Source organism: Apis florea, unplaced genomic scaffold (genome assembly GCF_048593485.1).
Source record: "Apis florea isolate Af1SG1 unplaced genomic scaffold, ASM4859348v1 contig_2492_pilon, whole genome shotgun sequence".
NCBI lineage: Eukaryota > Metazoa > Arthropoda > Insecta > Hymenoptera > Apidae > Apis > Apis florea.
The window spans coordinates 2,861,152-2,874,213 of NW_028256593.1; the positions used below are offsets into that span (position 1 = coordinate 2,861,152).

Below are 13,062 nucleotides of genomic sequence, written 5' to 3' on the forward strand. Positions count from 1 at the left end.
CGTGATGCAAGCGAGAACACGATCTCTTAATTAATTCTTGGTTCCCGTATTCGTTATGTATTTTAACTCGTTCGTATATCTCCATTGTGAGCAAAAAAGAAAAAAAAAAAAGGTATCCGATCGGTAAATAATCGAGGCATAAATTTTATACGTGCATATATATATATATATATAAGAGCAGATTTCAATTACGTACGTGTTGAACCATGAATAACGAGAGCCTAATTAGCGGTGAATACAAGCTGTAAATTGGCAAGAGTGAATTAATTCATTCGTTACGTAAGGGTAAGAGGTAATCTTTATTCTCCATCTCTATTGCACTACAGCATGCACCGGGCGGGTTGCTCGCTATCAGGAGCCTAACTTTCGCAACTTCGAGTCTTTATTGGTGAGGAATGGATCTAGATCGGGCATACGTTCACTGGACAAAAAATGTTCCTTTAACGCACCTCTATCGGCCTTTAATTTAAAAATCCGCGTTTCCCCATCTTTATTCTCCATCTCTATTGCACTACAGCATGCACCGGGCGGGTTGCTCGCTATCAGGCGCCTAACTTTCGCAACTTCGAGAGTTTATTGATGAGGAATGGATCTAGATCGGGCATACGTTCACTGGACAAAAAATGTTCCTTTAACGCACCTCTATCGGCCTTTAATTTAAAAATCCGCGTTTCCCCATCTTTTTCTCCATCTCTATTGCACTACAGCATGCACCGGGCGGGTTGCTCGCTATCAGGCGCCTAACTTTCGCAACTTCGAGACTTTATTGGTGAGGAATGGATCTAGATCGGGCATACGTTCACTGGACAAAAAATGTTCCTTTAACGCACCTCTATCGGCCTTTAATTTAAAAATCCGCGTTTCCCCATCTTTTTCTCCATCTCACATTTTATCCAATTATCACGAAACACTCGATATCAAAGATAGGAAAATTCTTTGAAAATGTTGCATCATCGACACGTAAGCTCTGTTTCACCTGTATCAAACGACCAATTTCCACTAATTTCACGATACAAACGCGTTTGTACCTGAACCACCGGTGATTGGTCGAACGCAATTGAGCCGCGATGGACGAGAATATCGGAAGTACTAATTGCTGTTACTCTCTGTGTGTACAAACTCCCCATAAACTCCTTTGGCCGTCTTATTGAGCGAGCCAGAGACAAAGCAATCTCTGTCGACGTTATCTCTCGAAGAACTTTCTTAATAACGATTTTTAACGATTTCGATCATTCTGTAATAATGAAAGGAAAAATAATTTTTAATCAACGTGAATTGTATAATGAACAACACTTTTTAATTTTAAGAATATGTTTACGTTACGACAAAAGTGATCTCAAATGATCTTTGAGATTAAGATCGATATTACTCGAAATCTTGGAATCGGTTATCTTTATAATTGTGACGAATCAATCGGGTAATTAATCGATCATTCGAACTGGTAGACGAAGGTGAAACATCTCTCCCGTTTAATTCCGCATCGTGCTAACAACGTATAGATCCTCCTGTTTATTGAATCAGCGCCGGAAACGCACCTCCAGTTTGCATAATCAATTTTAATGCAACCTGTAATGGCGGCATGATGCGTCTCGATAAGCTAAATGCGATATTAATCAGGATGTATCGATAGTTCGCTTGTTGTTGGCCCCTGTTTTCGGCTAGACTCGAAGTTTAATAACGTTGCTCAACGATTGCCTTTGCAAGTCGTAAAAATCCAATCCACGACGAATATTTATTTCTTCTTCATTTTTTTTTCTTTTTCATAAAGAAAACGAAGAAAATAAATACATGAATTTTATTCATTAATTCTATCCAAGTTTTTATTCAATCGAAACACACAAGAGGGACATAAAATGGCAACCAATTTTTATAACAGGATGTCGGATAATATTGGAAGAAGATAAGAAAAACGTTGTTTTCAAAATTATTTGTGATTTGTGCAACACGTAATGGATAATTTTTGCCGAGAACCGAATTCGAGCGCCAGTTTCCACCTCAAAAGTGTGTCAAAAGCGAAAAACTTTGGTTTGAATACAGCTGCGAGCAAAAAGCACGATAACGATGGAATTCCTTCACGGGAATGGACAGAAAATACTAATGATTTTTTTTTTTCAACCGTCGCTTTTCTCTTGTTCTTGCAAAAGAATCGAGGCGAAGGATTAAGCGGACTCTTAACTCCGAGGAGAAAAGGGAAGAAAACTTGCGAAAAAAAAGGTTGGAATTGCAGAGCGACAATAATAACAATAATAATAATAAAAAAGCTCCGTGAAAGGCGATTGGAATAAAATTTAATAACAATTTCGAAAGCGCTTTGAAAGTTGTTCGATAATTTGTAATCTATGTTCCCCTTCTCCCCGCGCGAAAGTGGGACGAAATCGTTGAAGTTCGAATAACGTTTCGATATCATTAAGGCCTTTCCACGACGTGCTTACCGACTTTAATGAATACTATAATTACCTCGAGAACTTTGCACAATTGTTATTGTAATAAGAATTTCTTCGTCGATTCTTCGTTTTATATACGTCGGGTATTTTAAGTAACAAGAGTAATTAATCTTAAACGAATATGAATTACATCGTGATTAATGTAGGAGAAGTTGGGGCTGTGTCAGATACGAATCTACAATTTGGATCTGGAAAAGATAATTGGAATTTAATTTAAATTTAATCACGGTTTAATCTGTATTTATTAATGTAATTCTAATTCGAGTCTGTGTGTGTTTAGAACGTGTTTATAACATACGTCTGCACTATCGAACGTTTGCTTAATCGAAAGAAATTCTATATATGATCCAAATCTAACCTAAATTTGATGCAAACTGAACACGAATCAAATTATGGAAGTTAATTCCACGAAACGATGTATATAACTTAAATTTAAACACAGATCTAGTTTATAGGTATACTTTTTTCGAAAATTATTCGAATGTTACGTGTGATTAAGAATAAAATAAAACTATGATCCAAAAGTAAATGTAAATGGAGTTTAATAGCAATTTTCATCATTCGAGAAGATAAAAAAAAGAAAAAAGAAAATTATAAAAAATGTATAATACACGATAGATATAAATTTCCAATTATTAAACATAAAGATATATATTAAAAAGAAAAAGGGAGAGGTTATGACACAACGCAGATTTCCTCCTCCACTTGATATTTAATTATGTACAGAGGTTATGTTCTTTTTTTTTTTTTTTTGTCCAAACAACTCACTTTAATACAATGTCGCGTTGATTTAATCAAGAAAGCGATATTGCTGATATTCGATTATATCTACGGTGTTTCTTATCATAGGAATTACATGATCCTTTCACATCCTTTGGGAGGAAAAACGACTGAGAGATTCGATCTCGTGAACAAGAATTTGTTGGACAACAAATTGAAAGGATTAAGACTTGGATTTTTGTGAACTCATCTCCCCGTCATTTAAACCCAATATTTTTGTATGAAACGTACTAAATCTTGTGCTTTTTCCATTCTTAAAATCAAAAACTTTTCCTCCGATTTTCTTCGGAGTACAAATATAATACTACGAAATATACAGAATATACACTCGATCAAAAATCACTTATAAAAGTTTATCTATTTCGTGATTACTCGAATTTTAACCTCAAAATTCCGACGTGTAATTTATATAATCTCTCTATTAGCTTTTCATCTCCCAAAAGGATGGATGTCATGGACCGATATGCATAATTAAAAGGTTTACGTGATAAGTAGAGTCTCGTGTCAGCGTGGCGTCAATGAACGGCCGTGTCGAAGTCGCCTGACGATTGTGATCGACGATTGGCCCGATAACCAACTATCGTGGCGGTGATCAATCATCGTCTCGCGGCGCGGACAGCACGTGCAACCCGGAAAAGTGCCTAGACCCTTGTCGTGATTAGTTTAATCATCGTGGCGATTAATCGTCACCCAAAGTAGAGTTTACCGATCCGAGTAACAGTTTACGACTCAATTTAAATCTAACCGAGCGAAGAGATCGTTAGTATTTCTCGAATTGTCACAATTTTATCTTTCTTCGAGTGTAAATAATAATTGACGAACAAAGAAAAAGATTTATATTTGCGCGATGATCGAAAGAATTAAAGAATTAAAAAAATAGTAATAAGAGGAAGAGCTGTTATCGATAAAGTAGAAATTCGAGTATTAAGCGCTATCTGGTGGCAAAAGCACTTTGGTCTAGGGATCACTATAAAATCACTAAAAGTATATAGTAATTTTTTTTTTTTTTTTAAATTTACAGATCTGTTTCACATTTAACAAAATTATTGCGTGTAGAAAATTTCAAGCAAATTTCTTTTCGATTGAAACGAGATGAGAGCGCGTAAAACGGAGCGAAACGGATGTATTGAGTTTCGAGAAACGGCGGGAATTACAATGGCGAGTCAGAGAAGCAATATCCTGACGAGATAACGAAACTATATAGGATATACCGCGGATGGTTTCAAAGGAAATTTCACTGATGAAGCTTCGCGTATCGAAGTGACGTTTAATCGATACGACTCGAACAAATTAATGCTTCGGTTTCGGAAGATAGGAAATCAATTAAATTACTGTTATCGCGAAGAGGATCAGAGTTTCATTACACGGTATCAAACCAGATATAATTCATAAATCGAATTATCATTTGAAATTGTTAGGATAACGTGTTATTAGAATTTGATCCATTTTATTATTATTAAATTTTTATTAATCTTTTTTTTTTTTATAAAATTATATTCTTCTGTATAATGATGATTAAACAAGATGTTAAATAAAGAATATTTGAAAAACTAATACATCTTTAATTAAAATAACTAGTCTTATAAATATTCTTGTATATCGATAAATTGATATCGATAATAATTAAGGGACAACAATTCTATCCAATTGTCGAGGGAATCTATTTCTTTGAAAAAAATAAACACGAATAATTAAACAACAAGAATTTTTATTCATTTCACGTAAAATAATTCACTTTGTATAGCGCTAAAATTAAATTCCAGTTTGGAATCAATTATGGCGAAAAGTGATGCGCGAAAAAAGTCCCTAGATAAAAAATAATTTATTCGAAACATACTATTGTACTCCTCCAGAGTTTCTCTTTTCATCGAAATAACAGAACTCGAAGAACAAACTATTTTCACGAACAGTTGAACTCGGATCGATAATTCTCCTCCTAACTCCTCGCCATCTTTCCATGCTTCGATTCCCCTATTCGATTCGCCTGAAAAATTTTCATTTCTATCACGTGATTACAATTCAACGATAATTCGATAATTAGCTAAGTAATCTCGCGATCTCGTAACAATGAAAATCGATCGCGATTTAATCTAGTGGCAAACTCGTTTTTTGGCGCGTATTTATTTACAAACGTATTTACAATCGTTCGGCTTGATATGAGAAGAGAAAGAGAAAGAGAACGCAGGTGGATCGTTTCCTCGATTCACAACTCGTGGCGCTTCGATCGTGATCCACTCGAAATCGACGAAAAGCTTGGAAACAAATTTTTTTTTTAAATCTATCTCCTTCTAAATTTTTATTACAAATTTGTTTAAAATAACGTTTTAAATTTTGATAAAAGAAACAATATAACGATACGATATTTGAATTATTCATCTTATGTGATAAATAAATAAAAGCTTGTTTCATATAAAATTTTAATTTCTTAAATTTCCAAAGAAAAATGTAAAATTTATTGAGAAATAATAAATGTATCGATTGCTTTTCGTCGATTTTTACATTATAATTATATACGTATGCGATCATTTGCATATATTTGGAACGGTTCCGTGTGTTTTTCGTAATTAATTCCATTTGTATATTTAGCAATTTTATTTACAAATTCGACTTAATTCTTACGGCAGAAGACTTCGGATAAGCGGCTACAACGATATTTGTAGAAAGCTTGTTCGCGAGGTTCGATTCATCACTTTCGTGCCGGAATTTCTCAGCGTATCCCAAATAGAATTCCATGTGTGTGCTCGGCAAAATAAATAAATAAACACGGTCTCGAAAATCATCATAAAATCGACTCGAGGATGGAATACAGAAAATTTTCTTCTGTAGAGAGTAAATAGAAATATTTCGATCAAATAAGAAGCTGTTTTGTCCGAAAAAATTTGACATGTCTATTAAGTATATTATCTCATTCATCGTGCAATTCATCATCTTTCGTATTGGCAATTAAAATGAACGAATAGTATAAGAAATAATTTTGGATAAATATTTGCAACAAGATAATATCCTTATAATTTTTTATTTGTTAAAAGCATCCCATTGATTGTGAATATTATTGTAAAAGTTTTGTATGGTGGTTTATTAAAAAACAAAAACAGTTTAAGTAGAGTTATTTAGTTATTTATTAAAAAGTTATTAACTCAAACTAACTCAAACTCGGCTATGAAGCAAGAAATTAAATATATTTTTGTTTAACATCAAATTAATTTATGTTGATTTCACTTCAAATTAAAATCAAATTAAAAACTCATCTAACTGTTAGCCAATTTAATGTATTGGGCTATTTTTAGTTTTGATCCGGCCATCAATTAGCTATAGTTATAAACTTGGTCAAAACTAAACTGTTTCGAAGGAAAGAAAAATTTTTGTTGATAAATTTTTAACGAACAACTGTTGCAAATAAACTTTTCAACAATGTGAACCCAAAAGTAACTCGATTATTTCAAAATTTCCAAAATTAAATTTCTTTTATCGATGACTACATCCAGAGAAAGAAGTGTATTCTCGCAAATTTTTTCGTTCCAGCACGTGTATTCCTTCGAGTATCCGCTTCGCTACTTTTGGAAACGTCTCATTGTTTTTCCATGAATCGTCCGAAAAAACCAAAAACTTTCGCACGGCAAACGTCCAACAAACATATTTATGATTCCATGTTTTCGAAAACTGGCGACTCCTCTGCCATTTTTCTTTAAAAAAATGAAAATAAAATTGTGTCCAGCAGGAGATTCCCTGAATAATTCTTATTCCAGTTCTTCTGTCTTCTCTCGAGTATCCCCTCGCTGTAAGCTTCAAAGAAAAGGCGATTGCTTTTGCGTATAATCGACTCGAATTTATTAGAATTTATTTCCACGTTCTTCCTCTCTGACTTTTTTTTTTTTTATTTCGTTCGAAGTAACGTTCAACTTACTGATGAAACACGTAGTTTTTTCACTTTCATTTTTTTTTTTCGAAACACGTTTCAGGTCGCTTGTCATCACGTTGTCACAATTTTCTTTTAACGCACTAAATAATTAAAACGTTCGTTAAAATATTCGTGCTCACACACAGTTCGTTAACTTGTACGTATTTACAAAGTTCGCACGTTTGTTAAACTTGTTTCAATGTCGAAATGAAATAGAGGTTAAAACTTTCGTTTATTTCAAGAGAAAATTCTAAATTTAAAATGGAAAAGTTAGTCTGGGAAAGATTCATTATTTCCTCTCTTTTTTGTGAATTTTAAACAAAGAAAATTTCAACTTAATGTCGTTTTAATTGAAAAAATAAATTATTAAATGGAATTATACTTTTCTCTGTTTTTATTAATTAATACAAACGTTCGTATTAGACGTAACTTTTCGAAAGATCAGATCGATCAATGGTCTAATTCGAGTTGAAAAATCAGAATTTCAATTTGGTTGGGCACTGTGTTTTACAACGAACGAAGCGATTCGATTATTCAATCAAAAATTATCTGTGATGTAAATGCAGCTCAACAAGATCGAAGATTTTACTTTGAAATTTGTATTTTTTATCTAATTTTTTTATCGTTAAGAAATTAAACGAAAGAAAAGATAGATGTCAGGATCAAATTGAATAAAGAGAAACGAAATATTCTAGAGTCACGTTACATTATATTACGATGCCTTTAGATTAGAACTAACGAAGAAAATTATCCTTTTCAAAATGAAGAATCGAGAAAAAGGAAAAAAATTAAATCCTAAGAAAATTTTTCTCGTATTGGCATCTCACTGCAATTATATATTCCATCTGAATCGAATATTTCCAAAACGTATTTTTATAAAACATAAAACGATAAAAGAAAACCGGGATCGAAATGAAACACGAACACACCAGCACCAAAATTCCCTAGCTTTACACTCTCTAGAACAAAATTTCTCTTTCTCCTTCGAGTTCGTTCCATTTCAAATTTCTTTATATTCAAATATAACTGGAGAAAGAAGATTTTCACCGGACTCACAGAAACCAATAATCCTTTACACGGTGACTTCCTCAGAGAATCTGCTTTTATCGTCCAGATTGATGACTATAGCATGCGTCCTCGCATGGCCGGATTTACTCTTGCTCTTGTCCCGTTCCCTAACCTCGCTTTTCCTCTCCTCGTGTTTCGTCTCCGTTCCGATGTCCTCGGTGGCGGGCCTACCAGAGGTTGAGACTGCAACGTCGTTGGTTCTCATTGGTTTCTTCATCTCGACGGAAACGAGTGCCTCTCCTCCTTCTTTCGACGAGCCTTGATCCACGCCTCTGATTCCGTTCTTTTCCACGCACGCCTCGCATTTCTTCCCTCCTTTCACTTCCCCACCTAAACATACGTTCGTTCATCCGTGTGTCATGTGTCGTGACTCGTCTGAAGATTTTTTTTCGTTAATTCGAGCGAGAAACATCGAGTGGCGCGATTACTTCTTTCGCGAATGGAAAATTTGTGAGAATTTAATTGGTGCATAAAGAGTGATGAGTGATTCGATGTGTATTCGATGCAACATGGCGTTTAGCGAGATTTTGAGGTTAGGTTCGATTCGTTTATGATTTATATAATAATAATAATTCTTTTTGCCGTGAAATTTGTAATAAATAATATCGATTATTACCTTTTCTGTCGCCTTTCAAGGAACCTCCAACATCCGTCTCGGCGATTGTCGTAGATCCATTGAGATCGTTCAGTCTCATACTGGAGGAGATCGCCTGGATCGTGGACACCTGCGTTTCGGCTCGATTCGCGGCTTCTTGCATCGCTGCGAGCTTGTTCACCAAATGGTGATTACCGAGCAGAACGTTCTTTTCTTTCAAAACTTCTAATTGATTGATGAATCGACGGAATTCCTCCTGAAACATTCCGGAAAAGAAAGAAAAAAAAAAAAAAAAAAAAAGAAACGAAAGCGTGAGACGAAGATCAAACGAGAAATTAAATAAGAAATATCTTTTCGCTTTTAATTAACGATCAGTGTTTCGAACATCAACTTTTAGAATTTTACAATTCCATTGAATTTTTGTTTGGATGTTTTAAGGAAGAGGAGACATTATTCCCAGTTTAGCTGCATCATTGGTAAATCTGATTTTCCAATGTCGATATCGTAATTAACGCGGCATGGTGGGCTATTAATCGGCTTTTCACACAATGGATCTCGACGGTTCAACGCCTATTAATCGGTATTTGCCTGCATAGAACGTCGATATATGAGGAGGCCTTCCAGTGCAGCTAAACGCGATTAATCTTAAATAAATTTTTACCTGCAGACCTGATGACTTGTAGGAAATAAAATATACGACGATTTTTTAAAAATTCTCTTCTCTGAAGAAAGCTCTCTTCGTATTGTGCTACTCTTAAAAAAAAAAAAAAAAAATTGCAAATCGAAAGATGATATAAATAAACGAAAATAGATCCATAATGTGTGAATATTTGGTTAATTTTTACGTGAAAAGTGATTTTACTATTTTTTTTTTATATCATTTTTATTTAAATTTTTAGAAGATACAAAAGGGATTCTGTTTTATTCGTGTTTGCTCATCATAATTTGGAAAGTTTATATACAGCGGATAGATATAAGGAGCGTGATGACTGCCTAAAAGCAGGGATTTAATATCGTGTATATTAAGGAGTGAGGGGAGAAGCATCCAACCCGACCTGTAGAGTTCGATAACAGCATATTAGTCGGTCGTATGAAAGGGGAGGCGCAATTAATGGAAGATCAAGTGGTAGCTGGCTCAATAGGCTTTTACTCTGCCACATCTTTGGCCAAAGTAAAATAATAGAGCATTCAACAAGGCATGCAAACAAACAAAGATGTGACGTTTATCAGAATTCTTTTGCATTCCATTCTTTTTCAATTCAATGAGGATATTTTCAATATGAAATATTTCTTGTACTACTTTAGAGAAAGAAATTAACGATTCTTTCTTTCAAGTTGAGAAATAGAAAAGCTTCTTTCTTCGTTGGAGAAAATTGGAATGATAATTTCTACAAATTAACTATTGAAATTAAAAAATTCAAAAATACATACGTATATATATATTTTTAATGATCACTGAAAAATTATTAATACATAAGAAAAGATCTTTTACACGAGGCAGAAGTATCGTAAGAACAAAGGAACGGAGAATTTTATCTCTAGGAGAGCTTTTATTTCAGAAAAGAGAAACCTTGCGGAAGATGACGAGCCAGAAAGTCTTTCCAAGAGCAATTTTTCGTCTTCCATGGTTAAGTAAAAAAAAAAAAAAAAAAAAGAAAAAGGAAAAAAAAAGAGAAAAAAAGAATTCCTTTCTCTCCACGTATCTTTGCAACCGAGAAACCCGATATCACGCCCGACGCCTGTGATCCAAGCCGTGAAACGAGCTTCAGAAATTACATCCACCGGAGCCATCACTCCATCGAAACGATCGTGTCGAACAGCAGGTTATAATCAGCGCTCGAATGTCAAAGCGGCCACGAACGACGTGGCTTTCAAGTCGACGGGATTCGCTTGACTTTTTGCCACGGTGGCTTGCCAATTTTTCCCTCTCCTCTCTCCCCCCTCCTCCCCACCAATGACATTCACTCGTCGCTAGGCAGTCCTTTTCACGCGTCGCCTTTTTATGTAGGCCAACAATACGCGCCCAACAATCCCAGGTTGAGGAGAAGGGAAATCTTTGAAATCAACGATTTCCATTTCCATGGTAATTGTTATTTATATATATGTATAGGATGATGCTCACGAGGAATTTTAAATTCAATATTCCTCACACATTCCTTGTGGAGTGATATAGGTTATGTTCGAATTTAATATGAATTCTATCCTGGTTTCGTAAATGGCGGTGTGCGTTGAGTTGAGAATTTTTTTTGGGAAGGGAAGGGGAAGATTGGATCGAAATTGGATTCTTTTCATTGGGATTTTTCAAGATTTCGAGATTTTCAGTATTCGTAGTTTGAATTTCGATGAATGTTTACTCGGTTGTGTACATTCTTCTAATTCATCGTCGTGATATTTAACATGAGAAAATGGCATGAGAAAATTCAAAAATTTCGAGGTGTGTAATAGTCTTTTTAGGTTAACCTTCGATGAATTCAGGCATTTGTTTATGAATTATTAATTTTTCATTTTTAATATAAAGATTATGAAGATTTGAAATATTCGATGGACACTCAAATTGGATTGTTCTCGAAAACGTGCGAAAATTTCAGATATCTAATAATCTTTTTAGGTTAATCTTCGATGAATTCAGGCATTTGTTTATGAATTATTAATTTTTCATTTTTATTGAAAATATATATAAGAGCTTGAAGATATGAAATATTCAATGGACACTCAAATTGGATTGTTTTCGAAAATATCTCATGATGCTTAAGTATTTAAGATTTTTTGTTAAATAATTGAACTGTTTGTAGAAAATACTAATTTAGATTTATGAAATTTTCAAAGTTTTCACACACTTTTATCACGTTCAATCAAGTGATATATGGAATTTTTCTCTTCTAATTGATGCACATTTGTTTCGAATTGCGTTCAAAGAACACTTTGAGTTCTCGAAATCTTGTGTCGTGTGTCACTGTCAAGGATTAGAATTTACAATAAAATTTACTAATTTTATCCAATATTTACATCACATGATTCGATCAAAATTCGATCTATTTAATTTAATATAAGAAAAATATAAATCGTAAGACGATGATTTTTCTATACATATGAATTATCTGATTTTAAATAATAAATTGTATATTGATCGATTCTTCACGATGACGATCGGTAAAAAAAAAAAAATTAATCTTCCAAGTTTCAGAAGGAGTCGTAGAAGTTTTCGTTTAGTTTCACATAATTTCCAACGATGATATCAGCGTTATAAGACAAAACAACCTGCCCTGAATTCAGTCTTTTAATAAGCTTATAGAGGGTATTAGGTTTACCCAGTACAACTTTCATAGCCCCCTTAAATGTCTCTTGGAAACTTCGTTAGAAGAATCTGCTTGTGTAAGCGGATTTCTCGAAATATATATAAATTATAAAACCCGTAAAATTAAAACGATTATTTTTAACCGCGATCTATATGCCTGATTTCATCATTGATTTCGAGTTGTTCTAACTAAATTTTATAAACAGAAAATTCAAATCTACGAAAATTTATCCAACACTTGTTCTCATCGAAATATTTCGATCGGAATGGCAACTGAATTGGTGGATTCACAGATTGGACAGTTTTACTTGATTATGATCAGAATTAAAAGCTTACGAATACGTATAATAACAATTCAGATTGGATTTGGAAATGTTAGGCTCCCATCATCAACTGTTTGACGAATATATAATATTAGGAAAATATTCGTTGTCAATAGACATTATGACACGTTTCAACGTAAAATTAGGATGCATCGATCGATAATATAATTTCGAATTCATTTGTCGTGCCCCTCGTCGATAATGTACTAAACGTATCAAAATTTTATCCATGATAAAGTATCTAATATATGTGTAATTATGAGGTTAGTTCAATATATAACAGTATATTAAATGAAAGCAAAATTTATTTATATAACTTGGAAAGATATCGTCAAAAAAAGTTGAAAACTGTTTCAACGTGATCTATTTCTTTCGCTGCTTCATTCCAAAGTTTCTCTCATCTGCGTTATTATAGTTCATCCAATCGCGAAAATCCAACGAGAATTTATGTTACGTGGAACAGGAGGTAGAGAAGAGGCGAAAAAAAAAAAAAGAAGAAAAAAGAAAAAGAGTAACCGATATCCGAGGATACATACATACATATATATACGTACATATATACACACAGAATCACGCGAACGTGCCATTAAAGACATATTTTGACGGTGGCTCGAATTCGCCATGGGAATTTAAATCGAACACTGCTGCCCTCTACCTGC

The 13,062-nt window shown here is 33.8% G+C and overlaps 1 protein-coding gene across 1 annotated transcript in view; it reads right to left on the minus strand.

Moving 5' to 3' along the window:
• Nucleotides 1-3,173: 3,173 nt before the first annotated feature.
• The window catches only part of LOC100867051 (metabotropic glycine receptor), a 146,016-nt gene continuing 136,127 nt past the window's right edge, over nucleotides 3,174-13,062 (minus strand). Inside the window, exons 12-13 of the mRNA XM_086906187.1 lie at nucleotides 8,807-9,041; nucleotides 3,174-8,520 (exon numbers count right to left, since the gene is read on the minus strand). Of these exons, the coding sequence (XP_086762313.1) occupies nucleotides 8,195-8,520; nucleotides 8,807-9,041 (561 nt within the window). The 3' untranslated portion in view covers nucleotides 3,174-8,194. The remainder of the gene's footprint in view (nucleotides 8,521-8,806; nucleotides 9,042-13,062) is intronic.